The 23420-nt window shown below is 42.5% G+C and overlaps 1 protein-coding gene across 2 annotated transcripts in view; it reads right to left on the bottom strand.

The window, feature by feature from the left end:
* Positions 1-2082: 2082 nt before the first annotated feature.
* Positions 2083-23420, bottom strand: part of LOC146004616 (RNA-binding protein 28) — a 42331-nt gene continuing 20993 nt past the window's right edge. For both annotated transcript variants that reach the window (XM_083143492.1, XM_083143502.1), the window contains exons 5-10: positions 21173-21380; positions 19000-19180; positions 17288-17505; positions 16397-16531; positions 3838-4200; positions 2083-2338 (exon numbers count right to left, since the gene is read on the bottom strand). In XM_083143492.1, coding sequence (XP_082999618.1) covers positions 2240-2338; positions 3838-4200; positions 16397-16531; positions 17288-17505; positions 19000-19180; positions 21173-21380 — 1204 coding nt within the window. In that variant the 3' untranslated portion in view covers positions 2083-2239. The remainder of the gene's footprint in view (positions 2339-3837; positions 4201-16396; positions 16532-17287; positions 17506-18999; positions 19181-21172; positions 21381-23420) is intronic.

Raw genomic sequence — 23420 nt, 5'->3', positions numbered from 1 at the left:
AACTCACCTGGTCAATAGCCCGAGAGAATCTTTTCATCATTCGTCGCCAGGAAAGCTTCAAGACTCATAGCATTCATATTTAGATATTTTTTTTCTCTCTGGGATAGTACATGTCCTCTACACACAGTCACAATTGCTAGAGGCATGCATATTTTGTTTTTGGCGAAAACACGAAATGTGAAATAACACATTGTAATGTTAATTTTTCCTGTTTCTGAAAGGTGTGAGGTGCATTTTCCTACCCTGTTTTGTCACAAAATGAAATGCGAAATAGACTCTTAAACACGAAATTTACAGTTTATATACCGACGCAACACTTTCTGAAGTATCCTGTGAGTTGTGCAATTCACGGAAAATTGCTGTAAATATTTGAGAAGCAAAAATGCAGGAATAAACTTAATATTCTGGTAATGATTTAATGTGCTATTAGAAGGGATATGTTTGTTTTGTAATAGTGCAGTTTTTAAATCAAATTTGGGATTATATTCACATTTTTAAAAACCAAAATATCATTTTATATGGCACTTTTTCACCCCTATAACAGCGAAATTTCATTTTATTTACCACTTTTGAACCCGAAATTGACACTATTTTGTACCGAAATTTTGCTTTTTTTATTTACCAAAAATATGTGCCTCTACCAATTGCCTGTGAAGATGCAGTGGTCACATCCTCTTTCCAAAGAGACCACATTATCCAACTGTCTTTTTGATGATCACTCTTCATGTGCTGACGGTGGCAGGAGAAAAGTGTTATGGTGGTGCTCTTTAAAATTTTGAACCATTAAGATGTACATCTTTCCCATGTGACTGTTTAGCTTATTTGTGCTGTGTACAGTGGCAGCGATTCGTGGGTGTGGGGAGCAGTCCTCCCCCACTTTTGCCCCTGCACTACAGTCTCTTAATGCTAAGCCTTGCATCAAGAAAATAACACTGTCCTTGTCCCCCCCAATTTTGCCACCTTTAGTCGACGGATGGGAGATATATCGACCACATAGGTATTTCCTTTGAAGATGGATACGACCAGTACCACGTAATTAGCAATTAATGTACCATTTCTTGAAAACTACACATGCTACAAAGTTCGTGTCTTTTTTGTTCATTAGTACACATATAAAGTATGATATATTTAAATTACAAAACAAGATATCCATTCTTACTGTCATTAACAAGTGGAATTTGAGCAAGTCCTTCTTTTGCCTCTTGTATTATGGGATAGATTTTACAGAAGAGCTATAATTTCTCAACCACCCCTTTTTTCTTCACTTTTACATGTAATAATGAGAACAAAATAACACTTAACAATGTGTGACAATTTGGGGTCGAAAATGTGGCGTAATTTGTTTTTCTTTTCCAAATTGGGGGACAGGCTCTTTACATATCCTCAAAGAGTGGTCTTTCGTCGTGTTTCCCTCCAAATTTGTACCATCCAACGTTGCTAGAAGCAAAATTCCAGAAATTGTTTCTGTAAGCTATCAACACACTTTCATATCATACTCTCCCCCAAGTATGCATGTTTTCAATGAAAGTTTACATGGTTATAGGAATGTACCACTACTACATACATTTTTCATTCACTTTGGTCTATTATGGTGGCCACGAGTGTACTGAATACCATTTTTTTTAAAAAAAATCTTCTTTCTTTAACACTCATTGGGAGACATAATGTATAAATTTCACTATTGCTAAAATCCTGTCTTTAAGAAAACAAAACCGATTTCTTCTCTCTACTACAATTAGCTATTGAGCTACGATTGTTGTTGCACTTGATGACATGTTTCAAAAGCTCACACTTGAAAAGTCCCCGTCGTCTAGACTAGAAACGCATGCAAGGCTCTGTGCGCTAAAGCTTAAAATATTCATAATTTCACATGAGGGAATAATTTAATCACAAAATGATTTGGTGTCAGCTCTAGTATTGTATTATCATTGCCCAGTGCACCATTCAGATGGAGCCGCTGCTTTTGGGCAATAACTATGGTTTTTTCGCTGTTGATGTAATTGGAGGGAGACGTCTCAAGAACTCCTAAATTTAAGTAGGAAAATATTTTCTTCCATTATCATTCACTCAAAATTTCACATGCCTCACATACAGAAGAATACATGGACTCCAGACAGCTTCATGTTTACATTTAATTTTATTGTCCAGTCATACATAAAAGCATCTTATTTTTACAAAAAATGTATTATGTGGCATCTATTTACACTATGTATAACATATGAATGAATAAATATACTTCTTATTCATACCACTTCTTCATTTTAGTAGAATCTCCTATCATTTGCCTATATTTTTCAACATACCTATTTAATTCGCCAACATCATCATCTTTTGCAACCTGAAGGCAAAAAAAAAAAAAAATGTTAATACTGAAAGACAATTACTTTAAAAGCTGATTACACTAAGAATTAATCTCCCAAATATAACAACATAGGGAAATGAGTTTCATTAGGAGACAAATAAGACATTTAAAAATTCATTGTATCATAATATGCCAGCATATCCAGATTATATCACAATGGGCTGATTCATGCCAACAATTAAAAAAAAAGAAGCCTCTTGATCTCTGATTTGTACCTGACACCTTCACCACATCAGTAGAACAGATTTGTACAATATTCTTGAATTGAGATACTGCATTCTTGAATTGAGAAACTGGGGAATTTTCATATGTAGTTTACTTCAGATATTATCGAATGCAGGGTTGGGAAAATTTAATTTACATAGTATGGCAGTGATGCATGCACTTAGGTGGGTTTGATTGAGGTGTGTGCCCATGGGATTCTGGTGGGTAGAACAATGGGCTCTTGCCATAGACACTTATTCTAAAAATAATGAGCTGGTAATTACTGCTCAAATGAACTTTTGTTGTCATTTTGGCTTAAAAAACATGGACGATCATAAAGTGGGTGGAATAGGTTCAATGATCCCAAACTGCCCAAAAAGAAGTGGTCATCCAAGGTCACAGTGAACACCTGCACTGAAGTTCTCAGTTGTCAGACATGCCTTGTCGCTGGGAATGTCTTAATAAGATGATATTGATTTTCATTACATTGTGCATCGCATACTTTTGTCTTGTGTACCACTATTTTCCAATATTTTTTTTCTTTCCTTACATCAAACTGACTCTTTCAAATTCTACTATATATTTTTCTCAGCCCTGTATTACGAGCAGAACCAAACTAAAACAATTACATTTTTAAAGCCGCTAAAGTTGTAATTTTTCTCCAATGAAAAAAAGTGGGAATTAGGAGAGAATTTCAGAGGATCTACTACTTCAGGATTTAATTATTCTTGCGTTGGTTGCCAGGGTAAATATGTTTTCAGCAAAATATCACATGTTCAACGAAAGTACGTTTTAATTTTTCCTCAATCATATAGATTGATTGATTTGGTTTATTTTACTTCGCATTTCTGCCACTTTTCGCAAAGATGGATGAGTGACGATATGATGAAATTGATGGACTCACAAAGAACACCCATGCTGGGATTTGAACCTGGAACCTCTGGCATTGAAGCATGCTGTGCTAACCATTCTGCCATGGAAGCCGGCCTTTCCAATCATATAATTTATAGCAGCTGGATAGTATTTTCAAATGTTTTGCGATATGAAGTTTTCATGTGCTTGACAAACACACACTTAGGATGCCCATAGGCAGCAACATTTTAAATACAAGGAAAGCAAACCCTGTGTGTCACTAAAGAACTGAATCGAGAAGGAAGGGGAAAAAAAATCACCTCATATGAGTAAATTGTGTTGTCCCAATAAAGTGTTCGTTGTTCAAAGAACTTTCTTTCAGAATTAATAAGCAAGCTACTAACATGGTAAACCCCTACCTTCTTGTTGCTCTCTGGAACTGCCCTCAATTTCTTCCGTTTTCCTTGCCTCGTTTTCTGTACTTCCATATCACGTTTCTGTTTCCTCAGGTTTTTCACGTGCATCTTCATCAACTTGTTTACATCAATACGTTTGTAAGTAGGCGCACCTTTTTGTGCAGCGTGTCCAGCAAACTCTGGTAATTCTTTATGACCCTGCATAGCACCTTGATCTGGTGTCCTCTTCTCCATGAGACTTCTCTTACCCTCTTTTGTATTAGCATCAGCAGCGTCATCCATCCTCCTTTGGTGGTTCTTCTCTAATCTTCTTTTCTTCACCTCAATCAGGAGCTTGTTTTCAAGAGAGAAGGCTACTATTGGCCTCTTTTCATGTAAAAAGGAGTAAGAATAAATTAAACATGCATAGTCCAGCACCAAAAGAACATATTCTTGTATTAGAATAAATAATACAAAATATGTACAAAATCGTTGTTTTGAATTTGACAGAGTTTCAGCAATCCCCCCTCCCTAACACACACACAATTGTTAAAGAGATTTTAAAAAGCCAACCTTTTCTCATGAACAGTATTTCAAATTTTTTACAAATACTAGAACATTTCACTTTAACATGTAATGCACATCTATTACTTAACCAGAAGGGCTAAATAGTAAATAAGTAGGAAATATGGGCTTGCGTGACAAGCACAGAGTTGTTTCCAAACATCCCTCCAACCTACTGGTCCACAATACCTCCCTCCCCCTTATTTACAAATGCAACCCTCCAAGGTGCAAAACCTGCACAATTTTCATCACTTTCCACACCCATCAGATTTACACTGTCACTGGCAAATTTGCCCTCCACCCAAAAGGAAACTGGCACACCTCAACATCTGTGGTGGCTTGCCAAACATACCAACAATCACAAGATCCCTTTCAAAGACTGCTTCCAGGTAGCAATCATCCACCACTTACTCCATCTGCCAACACCTAAACACAGGAAGGATAGAAGAGGGCCTACAGCCATGAATGCAACCACACTCCCTTGGCCTGAGCAAGGCCACTCAGTAACTTTTTCAACTACCCCCCCTCCCCCAACACATACAGTTATTGATAAACCTGATGAGAGAAAAGTTTTTCGGTACCAACTATACCTGGCAACTCTGCAGGTCTTCTGTTTCCGCCATCTTTTTTTTTCTATGTCTGCAGATGCAGCTCACAGTCATGGATTTTTTCCTTTCATTTTCTGGTGAGTGGTTTCCTATTTCCATCTCATTCTTATATATATACAGGAATAGGGTTAGAAATGGTGCCAGAAGGGCGGATAAATACAAATAATGAAGGAGACAGTAAACACTTACCACACGAATAGAAATAATTCAATATTTCGCGATCTGAGTCGCATTTTCAAGAAGGTAGATAAAAGATCGACGACACTGTGAGTAGAGGCACAGAATACTGACCGTAGCGTCTCTACGGTCAGTGTTGCCAGAAACAGTTGAAAGGAAACACGAAATACTTTAGCCAGTGTTTACTGTAAGGTGGGTGGGTAGTTTCGGGGAGGAGAGGAAAGAGTTACTGGTTGGCTAGGTTGAGTCCGGGGGGTATAGTGGCGTGCATGCCTGCTATATAGGCCCTTTCCCATCGCCTGCGGAAAGATGTGTCAGAGCGGGGGGGGGGGGGGGGGGTAAAAGGTGGATGATGGCAACACGGAAGCAGTTATTGAAGGTGGTGTTATGGCTGTTGGTGTGGATGGCAACTGTGAAATCGGAGTTTTGGGTGGAGGAACGGTGATTATTTATCCTTAGATTCAAGGGGGTGGAGGTTTCGCCTAGGTAGAAGTTGCCGCAGATTTGACAGATGAGGGTGTAAATTAGATTGGATGAGTGGCAGGTGCCCTTAGGGTGAAGGTTGAACTCACCTGCCGCTGTAGGGATCAGGAGGGTGGGGGAGGTGATGAGTATGGGGCAGGTCTTGCATCTGGGTTTCTTGCACCTGTGGGCTGGGGGAAGGGGTGGGGGTGTTTCGGACCAAGATGTTTTGGAGGTTGGGGGGGCGACGGAAGACGACCCTAGGTTTTTCCCGAAAGATGTCTCTGGTCTCAGGATCACTGTGCAGGATGGGGAGGAGGGAGTGGAGGGTATGTCTGATTTTCGTAATGTGAGGGTGGTATTGGGTGATCAGAGTTGGAGGGTTGGTTTTGGGTTGTTTGGTGCGGTTGTGGGAGTTAGCTCTAGTGATTTGTTTGTTGGTGAGGGTGGAGGGGTAGCCACGGTTGGTTAGGGCTTGGTGCAGGCGTAGGTTGTAGTTTTGGCGGGATGAGGGGGATGAGTTGAGGCGCTGGCCTCTGAGGGCAAGGGAAAATGGGATGGCTTTTTTGGTGTGGTAGGGGTGTGAGCTGGAGTAGTGGAGATACTGGAGGTGGTTGGTTGGTTTGATATGTATGGATGTTTCCAAGTGGTCTCCCGCAATGTGGATGTCCACATCGAGGAAGGTCACTTGGTCTTTGGAGTGGAACCAGGTGAATTTGAGGGTGGTGAACTCATTTAGTCGGTTTAGGAATGTTGTGAGGGAGGGTTCGCCATGTGTCCAGAGGAGAAAAATGTCATCAATGAATCTTAGCCAGAGGAGTGGTTTCAGTTGCTGGGAGTCAAGGAATTCCTGTTCCAGCCTGCCCATGAACAGGTTGGCATAAGAGGGGGCCATGCGGGTACCCATAGCTGTGCCACGTATCTGCAGGTAATGTTGGTCACCGAAGCAGAAGTTGTTGCAGGTAAGTACAAGGTTGGCTAGTTGTATCAGGAAGTGAGTGCTGGGATTGTGGGTTTGGGTCGGCTGTTAAGGAATGATTCCGTGGCAGGGAGGCCATGGGCATGGGGAATATTTGTGTAAAGGGATGTGACATCAACTGTTGTGAGGATGGTGTTGGATGGTAGGGATGGTAAGTTTTGGATGATGTTGAGGAAGTGGTTGGTGTCACGGAGGTAGGAGGGCAGGGCTTGGACGAGGGGTTGGAGGTGAGAGTCTAGAAAGGCTGATATGCGTTCAGTGGGTGAATTGTAGCTGGACACAATGGGTCTCCCGGGGTTGTTAGGTTTGTGAATTTTCGGGAGGAGGTAGAAATTGGGGGTGCGGGGGTTGTCAGGTATGAGTGAGGAGATGGTGGAATTGGATAGGCCTTCAGGGGGTCCTCGGGAGAGGACAAAATCCCGAATTTTGTCTAGGTGTGTGGTAGATGAATCAACCATGGTGGGCTTGTAGGTCGATGAATCAGAGAGTTGACGGGAGGCTTCCGCCACGTAGTCAGAGGAGTTCATGACTACTGTGGTGGACCCTTTATCAGCGGGGAGGATTTTGATGTCTGAGTTGTTGCGGAGGGACCGGAGGGCTTGGTGCTGGGCTGGGGTTAGATTGTGGTGGGAAGAGGGGTTTTGGAGGTATGTACTGTCGGAAACATTGTTGACAACAGAGGTGATGTATCTTTCGAGGGGGTGGTTGTTGGGAAGGGAGGGGGGATCATGGGGGGAAGGGGGGCAGAATTGGAGGAGACTGGGATGTATGTCAGACGGATTAGCTTTGGAGGGGGGATTCTTGGCCCAAAAGTATGTCCACCTAAGTCTGCGGGCGAAAGTTTGTATGTCAAATAATAGCCGGAAATTGTTAGGGGCGGAGGCTGGGGAGAAGGTAAGACCTTTGGAAAGTACGTCAATTTCGGTGGTTGTGAGGTTGTGGTTGGAAAGGTTCAAGATGGAGGTGCAGTCAGTGGGTGGTTGGGGGTGAGGAATGTCAGTATGCTGGGGGGATCTTTTGTCCGAGGACTGGTGCTCTTCTGTGGTGTGGTGGGAGGGAGGGGCAGGGTTAGAGATGGTAGGTTGGGGTGGAGTGGGTAGCGGCAAGGGTGGGTCTGGAAGTAAGGGACATGTGGTTTTGTGTTGGTGTTGTGGTGGGAGGGGGAGGGTGAATCCTGCATTCAGGGCTTGTCTGCAGAGAATGGAAAGTTTTTGCAGGTGTTTTTGGTTCAGGTTGTGGGCAATGGACTGGGAAAGGTTCCAGAGTGTGTTTATTTGGTTGTTGTTGTTGCCTGGGGTCAGTAGGAGGATTTTGGTGAGGGACTGGATGGAAATCGAGAGTTCTCGAGTCCGGTGGAGCTGTGATTTGTACATGGTTAGGGTTAGTTCGGCAGCAAAATTTCTCGCTAGGGGGCGAATATTGGGTTGAATATCGGGGGCATAGCTGAGAAAGGGAGTTTGGGTGTCAGGCTTTTGGGAGTAAGGCCTAATAAGAGGCATGAATGTAAGAAACGTGTGTGACAAACAGATTTGGTGAAGGAAATAATGAGTGACCGGAGTCGGGAGAGTTGGCGTGAGTTGTACACAAAAGGGTTCATATCCAAATAGGAAAAAAACACAGGAATAGGGTTAGAAATGGTGCCAGAAGGGCGGATAAATACAAATAATGAAGGAGACAGTAAACACTTACCACACGAATAGAAATAATTCAATATTTCGCGATCCGAGTCGCATTTTCAAGAAGGTAGATAAAAGATCGACGACACTGTGAGTAGAGGCACAGAATACTGACCGTAGCGTCTCTACGGTCAGTGTTGCCAGAAACAGTTGAAAGGAAACATGAAATACTTTAGCCAGTGTTTACTGTAAGGTGGGTGGGTAGTTTCGGGGAGGAGAGGAAAGTTACTGGTTGGCTAGGTTGAGTCCGGGGGGTATAGTGGCGTGCATGCCTGCTATATAGGCCCTTTCCCATCGCCTGCGGAAAGATGTGTCAGAGCGGGAGGGGGGGGGGGGTAAAAGGTGGATGATGGCAACACGGAAGCAGTTATTGAAGGTGGTGTTATGGCTGTTGGTGTGGATGGCAACTGTGAAATCGGAGTTTTGGGTGGAGGAACGGTGATTATTTATCCTTAGATTCAAGGGGGTGGAGGTTTCGCCTAGGTAGAAGTTGCTGCAGACTTGACAGATGAGGGTGTAAATTAGATTGGATGAGTGGCAGGTGCCCTTAGGGTGAAGGGTGAACTCACCTACCGCTGTAGGGATCAGGAGGGTGGGGGAGGTGATGAGTATGGGGCAGGTCTTGCATCTGGGTTTCTTGCACCTGTGGGCTGGGGGAAGGGGTGGGGGTGTTTCGGACCAAGATGTTTTGGAGGTTGAGGGGGCGACGGAAGACGACCCTAGGTTTTTCCCGAAAGATGTCTCTGGTCTCGGGATCACTGTGCAGGATGGGGAGGAGGGAGTGGAGGGTATGTCTGATTTTCGTAATGTGAGGGTGGTATTGGGTGATCAGAGTTGGAGGGTTGGTTTTTGGTTGTTTGGTGCGGTTGTGGGAGTTAGCTCTAGTGATTTGTTTGTTGATGAGGGTGAAGGGGTAGCCACGGTTGGTTAGGGCTTGGTGCAGGCGTAGGTTGTAGTTTTGGCAGGATGAGGGGGATGAGTTGAGGTGCTGGCCTCTGAGGGCAAGGGAAAATGGGATGGCTTTTTTGGTGTGGTAGGGGTGTGAGCTGGAGTAGTGGAGATACTGGAGGTGGTTGGTTGGTTTGATATGTATGGATGTTTCCAAGTGGTCTCCCGCAATGTGGATGTCCACATCGAGGAAGGTCACTTGGTCTTTGGAGTGGAACCAGGTGAATTTGAGGGTGGTGAACTCATGTAGTCGGTTTAGGAATCAAACCAACTCCAGCTCACACCCCTACCACACCAAAAAAGCCATCCCATTTTCCCTTGCCCTCAAAGGCCAGTGCCTCAACTCATCCCCCTCATCCCGCCAAAACTACAACCTACGCCTGCACCAAGCCCTAACCAACCGTGGCTACCCCTCCACCCTCATCAACAAACAAATCACTAGAGCTAACTCCCACAACCGCACCAAACAACCCAAAACCAACCCTCCAACTCTGATCACCCAATACCACCCTCACATTACGAAAATCAGACATACCCTCCACTCCCTCCTCCCCATCCTGCACAGTGATCCCGAGACCAGAGACATTTTTCGGGAAAAACCTAGGGTCGTCTTCCGTCGCCCCCCCCCCAACCTCCAAAACATCTTGGTCCGAAACACCCCCACCCCTTCCCCCAGCCCACAGGTGCAACAAACCCAGATGCAAGACCTGCCCCATACTCATCACCTCCCCCACCCTCCTGATCCCTACAGCGGCAGGTGAGTTCACCCTTCACCCTAAGGGCACCTGCCACTCATCCAATCTAATTTACACCCTCATCTGTCAAATCTGCGGCAACTTCTACCTAGGCGAAACCTCCACCCCCTTGAATCTAAGGATAAATAATCACCGTTCCTCCACCCAAAACTCCGATTTCACAGTTGCCATCCACACCAACAGCCATAACACCACCTTCAATAACTGCTTCCGTGTTGCCATCATCCACCTTTTACCCCCCGCTCTGACACATCTTTCCGCAGGCGATGGGAAAGGGCCTATATAGCAGGCATGCATGCCACTATACCCCCCGGACTCAACCTAGCCAACCAGTAACTCTTTCCTCTCCTCCCCGAAACTACCCACCCACCTTACAGTAAACACTGGCTAAAGTATTTCGTGTTTCCTTTCAACTGTTTCTGGCAACACTGACCGTAGAGACGCTACGGTCAGTATTCTGTGCCTCTACTCACAGTGTCGTCGATCTTTTATCTACCTTCTTGAAAATGCGACTCAGATCGCGAAATATTGAATTATTTCTATTCGTGTGGTAAGTGTTTACTGTCTCGTTCATTATTTGTATTTATCCGTCCTTCTGGCACCATTTCTAACCCTATTCGTGTTTTTTTCTTATTTGGATATGAACCCTTTTGTGTACAACTCACGCCAACTCTCCCGACTCCAGTCACTCATTATTTCCTTCACCAAATCTGTTTGTCACACACGTTTCTTACATTCATGCCTCTTATTAGGCCTTACTCCCAAAAGCCTGACACCCAAACTCCCTTTCTCAGCTATGCCCCCGATATTCAACCCAATATTCGCCCCCTAGCGAGAAATTTTGCTGCCGAACTAACCCTAACCATGTACAAATCACAGCTCCACCGGACTCGAGAACTCTCGATTTCCATCCAGTCCCTCACCAAAATCCTCCTACTGACCCCAGGCAACAACAACAACCAAATAAACACACTCTGGAACCTTTCCCAGTCCATTGCCCACAACCTGAACCAAAAACACCTGCAAAAACTTTCCATTCTCTGCAGACAAGCCCTGAATGCAGGATTCACCCTCCCCCTCCCACCACAACACCAACACAAAACCACATGTCCCTTACTTCCAGACCCACCCTTGCCACTACCCACTCCACCCCAACCTACCATCTCTAACCCTGCCCCTCCCTCCCACCACACCACAGAAGAGCACCAGTCCTCGGACAAAAGATCCCCCCAGCATACTGACATTCCTCACCCCCAACCACCCACTGACTGCACCTCCATCTTGAACCTTTCCAACCACAACCTCACAACCACCGAAATTGACGTACTTTCCAAAGGTCTTACCTTCTCCCCAGCCTCCACCCCTAACAATTTCCGGCTATTATTTGACATACAAACTTTCGCCCGCAGACTTAGGTGGACATACTTTTGGGCCAAGAATCCCCCCTCCAAAGCTAATCCGTCTGACATACATCCCAGTCTCCTCCAATTCTGCCCCCCTTCCCCCCATGATCCCCCCTCCCTTCCCAACAACCACCCCCTCGAAAGATACATCACCTCTGTTGTCAACAATGTTTCCGACAGTACATACCTCCAAATCCCCTCTTCCCACCACAATCTAACCCCAGCCCAGCACCAAGCCCTCCGGTCCCTCCGCAACAACCCAGACATCAAAATCCTCCCCGCTGATAAAGGGTCCACCACAGTAGTCATGAACTCCTCTGACTACGTGGCGGAAGCCTCCCGTCAACTCTCTGATTCATCGACCTACAAGCCCACCACGGTTGATTCATCTATCACACACCTAGACAAAATTCGGGATTTTGTCCTCTCCCGAGGACCCCCTGAAGGCCTATCCAATTCCACCATCTCCTCACTCATACCTGACAACCCCCGCACCCCCAATTTCTACCTCCTCCCGAAAATTCACAAACCTAACAACCCCGGGAGACCCATTGTGTCCAGCTACAATTCACCCACTGAACGCATATCAGCCTTTCTAGACTCTCACCTCCAACCCCTCGTCCAAGCCCTGCCCTCCTACCTCCGTGACACCAACCACTTCCTCAACATCATCCAAAACTTACCATCCCTACCATCCAACACCATCCTCACAACAGTTGATGTCACATCCCTTTACACAAATATTCCCCATGCCCATGGCCTCCGTGCCACGGAATCATTCCTTAACAGCCGACCCAAACACAACAATCCCAGCACTCACTTCCTGATACAACTAGCCAACCTTGTACTTACCTGCAACAACTTCTGCTTCGGTGACCAACATTACCTGCAGATACGTGGCACAGCTATGGGTACCCGCATGGCCCCCTCTTATGCCAACCTGTTCATGGGCAGGCTGGAACAGGAATTCCTAGACTCCCAGCAACTGAAACCACTCCTCTGGCTAAGATTCATTGATGACATTTTTCTCCTCTGGACACATGGCGAACCCTCCCTCACAACATTCCTAAACCGACTAAATGAGTTCACCACCCTCAAATTCACCTGGTTCCACTCCAAAGACCAAGTGACCTTCCTCGATGTGGACATCCACATTGCGGGAGACCACTTGGAAACATCCATACATATCAAACCAACCAACCACCTCCAGTATCTCCACTACTCCAGCTCACACCCCTACCACACCAAAAAAGCCATCCCATTTTCCCTTGCCCTCAGAGGCCAGCGCCTCAACTCATCCCCCTCATCCCACCAAAACTACAACCTACGCCTGCACCAAGCCCTAACCAACCGTGGCTACCCCTCCACCCTCATCAACAAACAAATCACTAGAGCTAACTCCGACAACCGCACCAAACAACCCAAAACCAACCCTCCAACTCTGATCACCCAATACCACCCTCACATTACGAAAATCAGACATACCCTCCACTCCCTCCTCCCCATCCTGCACAGTGATCCCGAGACCAGAGACATCTTTCGGGAAAAACCTAGGGTCGTCTTCCGTCGCCCCCTCAACCTCCAAAACATCTTGGTCCGAAACACCCCCACCCCTTCCCCCAGCCCACAGGTGCAAGAAACCCAGATGCAAGACCTGCCCCATACTCATCACCTCCCCCACCCTCCTGATCCCTACAGCGGCAGGTGAGTTCAACCTTCACCCTAAGGGCACCTGCCACTCATCCAATCTAATTTACACCCTCATCTGTCAAATCTGCGGCAACTTCTACCTAGGCGAAACCTCCACCCCCTTGAATCTAAGGATAAATAATCACCGTTCCTCCACCCAAAACTCCGATTTCACAGTTGCCATCCACACCAACAGCCATAACACCACCTTCAATAACTGCTTCCGTGTTGCCATCATCCACCTTTTACCCCCCGCTCTGACACATCTTTCCGCAGGCGATGGGAAAGGGCCTATATAGCAGGCATGCACGCCACTATACCCCCCGGACTCAACCTAGCCAACCAGTAACTCTTTCCTCTCCTCCCCGAAACTACCCACCCACCTTACAGTAAACACTGGCTAAAGTATTTCGTGTTTCCTTTCAACTGTTTCTGGCAACACTGACCGTAGAGACGCTACGGTCAGTATTCTGTGCCTCTACTCACAGTGTCGTCGATCTTTTATCTACCTTCTTGAAAATGCGACTCAGATCGCGAAATATTGAATTATTTCTATTTGTGTGGTAAGTGTTTACTGTCTCCTTCATTATTTGTATATATATATATATATATATATATAAATCAAAGAAGGTAAAAGGAAACACTCACCTGACAGTAGAAAAATTCAAAATTTTCGCTAATTTCATAGCATCATCGGTGTGAGAGGAAATAGATGGAACCGGAAGTTGGGGCACTGCAGAGTTGCCAGGTCCCCCATCGAAGAAGAAGCGGTGCGTAGAACGAAAAAAACACTGTTTCGTCACCAGGCTCGTCGTAAACTGTGAGTGTGTAGGAAGAGTTGGGAGGGACGGGATGGTTTGGGGGGGAAGGTGGGTGAGGGATGGGCATTACTGGGTGGCCTTGTTCAGGCCAGGTGGAGTGGTTGCACTCATGGCCGATATATAGATCCGAGGTACAGCCATGGGTACCAGAATGGCCCCATCCTATGCAAACCTCTTCATGGGCAAACTTGAGCAAGAGTTTCTGGCTACCCAACCCCTCCAACGGCTCCGCTTCATCGACGACATCTTCATGCTCTGGACACATGGAGAACCATCCTTGTCAGCTTTCCTGGACGAACTTAACCACTTCCGTTCCCTAAAATTCACCTGGACGCACTCCCCCAACCAGATCACCTTCCTGGATGTGGACGTGCACATCGAGGGAGGACACCTGACTACCTCCATCCACATAAAACCCACCAACCACATGCAGTACCTACACGTCTCCAGTTCCCACCCGTTCCACACCAAAAAAGCCATTCCATTCTCTCTGGCCCTCCGGGGACAGCGCCTGAACACTTCACCCACCTCCCGCCAGAATTATAACCTCCGCCTACACCAGGCCCTGGTTAACCGTGGATATCCCTCCATCCTGGTCACCAAGCAAATATCGCGAGCTGCCTCACATACCACTATCACCAAGAAACCTGCTGCCACCAACCCACCGGCACTCATCACCCAATATCATCCCCACCTCAACAAAATCAGGCACACACTGCACTTTCTTCTCCCAATTCTCCACAGTGATCCTGAAACCAAAAGCATATTTCCCGACAAACCCAGGGTGGTTTTCAAACGCCCCCCCAACCTCCAAAACATTCTGGTCCACAACACTCCTTCACCACACATCCAACACACCCCTGCCCATAAATGCAACCGCCCCAGGTGCAAGACCTGCCCCATCCTCATCACTTCTCACACCATCCAGGTGCACATGGCCACTGACAAATTTACTCTTCATCCCAAAGGGACCTGCCATGCCTCAAACCTTATCTACATCCTCACCTGCAACATCTGTGGTGATTTTTACCTGGGGGAAACATCAACAGCCCTCAACCTCCGCATCAATAACCACCGCTCCTCCACCCACAACCTGGACTTCACTGTCGCCGTCCACACCAACCACCACAACATCAGTTTCAACGACTGCTTCCGGGTAGCGATCATCCATCTCCTACCCAAACCAGCCAACACCTCTGTTCGCAAAAGATGGGAAAGGGCCTATATATCGGCCATGAGTGCAACCACTCCACCTGGCCTGAACAAGGCCACCCAGTAATGTCCATCCCTCACCCACCTTCCCCCCCCAAACCATCCCGTCCCTCCCAACTCTTCCTACACACTCACAGTTTACGACGAGCCTGGTGACGAAACAAGTGTTTTTTTTCGTTCTACGCACTGCTTCTTCTTCGATGGGGACCTGGCAACTCTGCAGTGCCCCAACTTCCGGTTCCATCTATTTCCTCTCACACCGATGATGCTATGAAATTAGCAAAAATTTTGAATTTTTCTACTGTCCGGTGAGTGTTTCCTTTTACCTTCTTTGATTTTTACTTAGCCCTTTTGGCCCTCCTTGCTTTATCCATTATATATATATATATATATATACCCCAATTATACATTCCCCAGTTTTACATTTTTCCACATTATACATCTAATCTTCATGGTCCCAATAGAGCAAAATGTTATAAAATTTTCCCATATTTTAAGTTTTTTCACCTTGGTCCCCTAAAAAATGTAAAATCGAGGTTCTACCGTATATATCACTAGAGCTACACATTGTGATGAATAAATGTGGTACAAGATCTGGGCATATTTTCGGATGAAAAGCAATATATAAAATGACATTTTGGTGTTAAAATGGTGAATAAAATCCAAAATTTCCTTTTCAAACTACACTTGTTGCATAAAATAAATATTTCCCTTCTAATAGTACATTTATGTAGTTATCAGAGTATTAAGTTTATTCTTGCATAAAGGAGTCCATTTTTGCTTTTCAAATATTTAAAGGAGATTTAATCAACTTTCCATGACTTGCATAACTCACGGGATAATTCAGACTTCAGAAAGTGTCGAGTCTGTAAATACATTAAATAAAAAATGAACTCAACTCTGGCCTAAAATAAAAAAAATAAAAATAAATAAATAAAAAATGAGGCTGAGGTGCGAGTACCTACATAAATAAACTCTAAATTTCGTGCTTATAATAGTTTATTTCGCATCATTTTGTGACAAAACATAGTAGGAAAATGCACCTCACAGCTTTCAAAAACATGAAAAATGAACATTAAAGTGTATTTTTTCTCATTTTGTGTTTCAGTCAAAAACAAAATATGCATGCCTCTTAATAATCACATTAATAATTAATTTGTTACTTTTAGTGGGTCATAGCTACTTTTGCAATAATGTTGACAAGTATCAGTGCTCACATGCCAAAAATATAATTATGTAACAAAGAATTGACGATTAAGATGATAGAAGAGAAAAGAAATGAAACTTACCTTTCCTCGAGTGAAGATCTCTGGGTTATTATTAAGATTTCTCAAAGCTTGCAAGGCATTTTCGTGCTTAGTAAATGACACAAAACCATAACCCTTTGATACACATTCATTCTTCATATCTAGCATAACTCTGGCCTAAAATAAAAAAAATAAAAATAAATAAATAAAAAATGAGGCTGAGGTGCGAGTACCTACATAGTTACCGTATATGCTGATATTGAGACTGACAAAGTTATTGCCTGTCATTTTATCATTGCTCTCTGAATGTTTGTTTTCTACTTTGCACATTCAACCTTAATTAATAACATCTAAGCTACAGAACTAACATGGTAGCATACATAAAAATGAACTAGGGTGGATCATCTGTATTTCCTCAGTCTGGTTTATTATGCACCAATTTCATAAATAAATATGTGTACATAATTCTCAAGTGTGATTTAATATCTAAATGTCTCCAAATGGCAAAGCTCTGAAGTTCAAAGAACAGAGTTTTTCAAAATTCATGCAACCTAAATATGAGTGGCTATAACATGAAAACTGATAGATAGATTCACAGTGGGTTGTCTGCTTCAGGAATCTAGTAATGAGGTGAGTAATGGGGTTTGCTTCAGCACGTCAAAAAAAAGGAAGGGGAGGAGAGGAGGAGTCTATACTTTCCCTTGGCTTCCGACAGATGGTAGCATGAGTCGATGGAAGTAAATGTTCCATGGAAAGTCAAAGGGAAAATATACAAAAAAAATTGCGCTATTGTAAAGGACAACCACTTCAATACATTACAATGTACACCACCCTATCAACTTGACCACCATTACGTCCACTCTACAGTTTGGAACATTGCAAATTGTCTCAATGGACACAGCTTTATGAAAAGAAAAAAGGGGCTTTGCATACCTCAGTTACTTTTGCTCCTTTGCCTCCATGCTTCAGGAAGAGGGCCTTCAGCTGCTTCGAATTCATTTCCAGTGGAAGGTTATGTACAAAAAGACGATCTTTAGCTACGAAGACACTTAAATTTTTTATCATTTGTTTCTTCCATTTCTCAAGCTGCAATCGCTTACCCATGTCAGAGGGTGAGATATCCAGGGCTGCTTTGCTGGATGGACGAATCACTACAGAGGAACAAAATATATTAGTCAAGATCTGTGTTAATTCTAAGTTCCGTTCCAAAAGTGCTTATTTTACTCAATTTCTGATGTCACAAAAGGGTGCGATTTCCTCATTTGTATGATCTATAACAGAAGACTCGTTTCCCAAATGGTTTTACCAATTACATTCATTGCATGTAGAGCATTTCTTTCTTTTAGTTATGGAGTCTACTATTTCTAATTATAGTTTAATTTAATAAAAATACATTGAATATTGTAATAAACTGTACCTCACTTTTTAAGTCAGTGTTTCCTAACCTTAGTGAAACCACTATCCAGCAACTTTTTTTTAAAAAAAAATAGTCCATGGCCTGATCCCAACAATTTTAACATAACTCACCTTTCTAATTTTTTAAAATTTATACATTAATTATAAGTTGTCAACCACTGGATCTAATGAACCTCTTGTAGGCCGGTATAATTTTATGCCAAGGCCCTGGTGGTTGAGTTTGAATCGAGTCTTAAGGCCACTTTATACACAGAAATGCTAATTGGGATCGAACATACAGTTCAAAGTGGGATTCAAACCACTATGCCCCAGTGGTTGAGAAATGCTGACCTAGGCAACTTACTGATATTTCCTTAACCTTCAAAGTAACATTATAGCAATGTGGAATTGTTTTTTCATTCTGAAATCTCTTTGTAATTATTTGTGCTCCTGTTAAGGATGAAAGAGATTATTCCGTTCTCTATTGGTACTGATATAAACATTACTGATAATTTTACCCATCTGATAGATTTATAAATAGCCTCTAATTTAGTGCAGGGTTCTGCTATTTTGTTATTTCTATGAATATAAATGTATATTTCAGATGCCCTGGTGTTATAAAATAAATTTCTTAAGTACACAGTTTCTTTCTGACTGTCACCATGCTAAACACAGGAGCATCCTCCAATTATTCCGAAGGCTCGAGCAGGCCTCCCCAGTGGCATAATGGTAATGTAGTCTCCTTGTAATCTTATAGTTTGGGTTTCATACCTGGTAAAGGCACAAAGTAGTTCAGATCCCACTTCTAACTGTAGATTCAGTCCTAATTAGCCAATCTATGCATAAAGTGAACTTAAAATCAAACACAAGGCTTGAGCAAACATCCCTTAAAACACAATTTCCACAAATGTTGGCTAAAATGCACTGGTGTCACTTGTTACATATATTAATGAACAATTTGTGATCTTCAATGAACCTTTGAAATTTTTTTATCACATCTGTAGAATATGTTATCAATATCTGTAAATTTATATCACTATTTTGCTGGTATGGCAAACATTTCATATATGCCCAACCCTAAAACTGCATATGCTACATTAACCAAAAGCACCAAAATTTGGTGTCTTTATGCTTTAAGAACTTAAATCATCCCAAACCTGGAGAAACCTAGAATTCCTGGACAAACCAATTCAGAATAATAACATCTATAAAAAGACTTACACTGCAAAAAGTCAAAAATAAATAATTACCTCCTTCTCCCAGCAGATACAAATTCCTTTTGTCCTTAGGTGTTTTTACTTTGTTTTTCTCCTTCTTCCTATTATTATCAATTTCTTCTCTTGTTATTACTTTGCAAGCTTCCATTTGCCTGTTATTTAACAGCAAACAGTCACTGTCTGCCCTCAAGCACTTGTCTGCACTTTCTTTTCTCTGCAATAGATAAAGAAATAAAAATTAAGACGAGATGTTCATGACCAAACTTCGCTTCCATTATATATATGGTTCTAAATGTGTATTTTGCTGTTGTTGAAATTAAGGAGATAACTAAACAGGAAACTCAGACATGTATATTATGAGTCGCATTGTTTTAATATGTTTAATGGTGTGTGGTTTCATACGAAAATTGTTCTGCAGAGCCAAGAAGCTTATTTTGCTTTAAATAACATAGAAGGGGTGAAAGAAGAATGGAAGGTAATGGCCATGCCCTAACTGGAAGAAAAAATCCATATCCTTCAGTTGAACACATACTGCCCTTTCCAGAATTCAGCAGTGTGCATCAGACTGGTGCACCAAAAATGACACCAAATTTGGTGAAATTCGGAAATCTTCATACTGGAACAAATGAAACGCATATCCGCGTTTATCAGGAAAAATTCACCATCAGTGACTAAATCACAGAAGATATTTCATGAATATTATATATTTTCACTTAACGACATCTTATTTTGCATGAATTTAAGTGGTATTCTTTTGTAAAGATATTGAATTTTGCAAATGAATGCTTTCCTGCATGTTGCAGCAGAAGATGGACACATGTTTTGATGCATTGGCATACTTTATTTCACTTTGCGTGCAAGTGAAGGAGCAGCAGTATTTAAAATGTCGACAGTTTATTCGCCCTCTGTGCAACAAAATAGGTGTGACATTCCGTACTACTGCCTACAGAACGCATATCAAGAATCAGAACAAACTTCAGTGCAGACGATGCCATTTTTATTCACCAGCTCTTGAGGCTGGTGAAATTGATGACATCATGGTTTAACCTGGTGAAAGTTTTGGTGCGCCCCGGTGAAATACGGAACGCCGAAGCACGCATCAGCGGTGCACCAGCCCGTCCATCGGTGAAATCTGGAAAGCAGGGGTACTATATTCATTGATTGACCTGGGCATGAATAATTTGGTATGCAATATTACAGAAATAACTTCTTGAATCTTTACATCCCTCTTAATGTTTCAACTTTGAAGCAGTGGAATGCCCAGGTGGGAGAGGAGTATGCCTTCTCATCTCTTCTGCACTTGACATTCATTTTTTAATATTTTTGTAGGAATAACTACCTCTAATCCCATTGGGCACACAACTGCCTTCAAGCTAAATTCAAACACAAAAAATATAAGACTTCTTTGAATTTCTTAGGCAATGTCAAATTCCTAAATTTTTCAACATCTTGAAATTTTTCCATGTTGAGTGGATATCTTGATTATGCATTTAAATGCAAAATTTTCCTCAATATAAATTTTGAACTTCATATAATGCACAATTAGAAGAATATGCTACAAATGTGTATTTGTCATTATGTGCAAGGATCAGTTTTCATCATATTTTCTATTGATTAAAATTGGTGAAATAATTCAGTTTGACCAAGATGAGGAAAAAAACCTTATCAAATTTTCAACCATAACTAAGCAGATGGAGTGAGGACGATGCAATCAGCTGTTTACCATGCCCTTATATTGCCAAAATATATGCCATTCTTAAACACATCACTGTCACCTTTATTCAATGCCAAGTGTTCCTTTGTGAAGAGGTAAGCCACAAGGAAAGTTCAGATGTAATATTTAATGTTGTTTGAAGTTTTTGGCAACAAAGCAAAGAAGGAAAGCTATACATATGGCAACAATGGGGGTGCTTGGGCACAAGCAAAGGGGAAGCAAGAGGAGAAAACATAAATGATATCTCACCTTAGTTTGTGAGTTTGCTGGGGTTCTTGCCATCTTGGTTGAACTGTAGGTCCAATTTTGTATGATGGGGAAAATTATTCCCCAGGATGTCAACATACAATCAAATTAACATAGGCAGATTGCTATTTAAAACAATGGACACTTGAAATGCCATTTTTCAAATATACGGAAAACAATAATTTACATTGTACATTAACTAAGTTATCTTGCATGACCATTAAATTATTTGAACCCTGTACATACCTTAAACTTTACAAATGCTGTGCCTTTTGGATGTTCTGTTGCAGGATCAAGGCAGAGCAAAGCATAAACAACCTCCCCAAATTGTTGCATAAATTCCTTCAACTCCTCAGATGTAACATTAAATGGAACCTTCTTCAAGAACACACTACTTTCATTACTCCTAAAATCTGATGATCCCTGGTCCTTTTTGTCAAATCTTTTCACGTTCCTGCAACATGAAACAATTATATTTAGTTTCATAATATTTTTTTTTTACAAGAAAATGTGCCTTATTATCTCAAGTAAACTCAGACAGGTACTGGGTGCACTTTTTATATTATCCCAAGTATAATCGGGCCAAACTACTTTTTCCCTTTCAATTTTTTTATCCTGTACAAACTTGTGAGAGGTTCTCTGCCACGAAGTACAGTAAATGTCCACTTGGCAGTAACACTTTACTCAGCATGATGCTTGGAATGAGTAGCAGAGTGAGAGATTCCAAAGGCAAGAAGATTGACAGTGAATCACATTACAACTGCCCAGATTGCAAAGTCCCCTTATGTGTAGCTCCATGCTTCAGAATTCACCATACTGTGCTTATCTAATATTTAATAATTTCAGAATCAGAACTGCTATATGTAAGATTTTAAAAACATAATACAACATTTGAAGGCAAGATATTATACTTACGTTTATTATGATAAAAATGTATATCCTTCATTAGCCCGACCAATGGTGGTGGTTAGGGGATGGGGCATGGGGAGCAGTTGACCCCTATTTTTTTGCCACTTTTGTCCTCAAACTATGCTAAACCTTATCTACAAAGGGAATTAAACTGTCTTTGCCCTCCCTCCTCCCCCGCAGTTTTGGAATCCAATTGCCGCCACTCATTACTCGGGATAATAAAATTTGTTCATTACATATACATAATGTTTATAAGTAAGTGAGCTGAATTGTTTAAACTTTCATTTCATATATACACTTTTTGTAAAACTAAGTTTTTTACATTATGTTCATGAAAATAAACATTTTTCATGCATGTGTGTGTAGTCCAAGTTAACTCGGGATAATAAAACATAAGTTTTATATATATATATAGATATTTTATGTTCTTAGCTATATTTCAGGTAAGATATGTATCCTCAGTAGAAAGCATACAATACACACACTGTAAAGAAAAAAATAGCGACACGTCAATTCTCACAGTAACTTACACAGAAAACCATAGTTTCAGCCTGCTAGAAAAGAAATAAAAGGAAAGGAAGAGTAGGATAGTTTCGTTGAGTTATCTGTGACCCCTGTGGTCACGAACGGCGCTAGTCAAATGTTTGTGTGTGTATCAGTAATATTCCCACCAGATGGCACTGAAAGTGCCTCGTCAGTTATCCTTGTGAGGATTCTGCATTGCAGTTGTGATGTGTAGGCCAAGGTAAACAGCAGTTAGTGACTGCTCTGTGCTTTCTCATAGTTTGTACAGTGTCAAGTGGCAGTATTGTTGTTGTGTAAGATTTTTTTGTGTGATAATGTTGCTGTGTGTGGACTCTAAACAAGTAAAATGGGTAAGAAATGTGACTTGTTACCACGTAAGCAAGGCAAAATTCTTACTTTGCACAGCGAAGGTAAATCTCTCAGGTAAATCGGTGGAACACTAACAAATCCACCCTTCAACAGCAGGAAGAGTAATTCACAAGCAAAACTAGTATAACAAATTGTCACTTCGGCAACAGTGTGGTAGAAAAAAGAAAACATCACCCAGAGTAGATCGGAAAATGAAAACAACAGCACTGCAGAATCGAGGAATGAGTTCCTGCCAACCCGCTTCAGTAATTAGAAATGACCTTAGAATTGCAGTCAGCCATACAACAGTATTGTCTCGACTCCACGAAGTGGATATTGGGAAAAAGAAACCGCGTAAGAAGCCGCAGCTGACACAAGCACACAGGGCAGCAAGATGAGAGTCTGTGAAGCAATATTCAAGTTGGACTGAAGACAAGTGGAAGCACGTCATTTTCTCTGATGAAAAGAGATTTAGAATAGTGGGAAACAATGGTGGTGCCAAGTTGTGGATGCGAAAGGGCGAGGAACTTGAAAAGGATTGTGTTTCAGAGACGCAAAAATTCAGTGGTGGACTGATGGTGTGGGCTTGCTTTACTGCTCAAGGCGTCGGAAGGATGGAGATATGTGAAGGGTCAGTTGATGCATGAAAATATCTTCAAATTCTGGAACGGAAAGTTCTTACAACAGCTAGAGACTACTTTTCTGGAGAAAA

The sequence above is a fragment of the Lepisma saccharinum genome, chromosome 1, assembly GCF_977018435.1.
Source record: "Lepisma saccharinum chromosome 1, izLepSacc3.1, whole genome shotgun sequence".
NCBI classification, from domain to species: domain Eukaryota; kingdom Metazoa; phylum Arthropoda; class Insecta; order Zygentoma; family Lepismatidae; genus Lepisma; species Lepisma saccharinum.
This window is presented reverse-complemented; position numbering and strand designations above follow the sequence as displayed.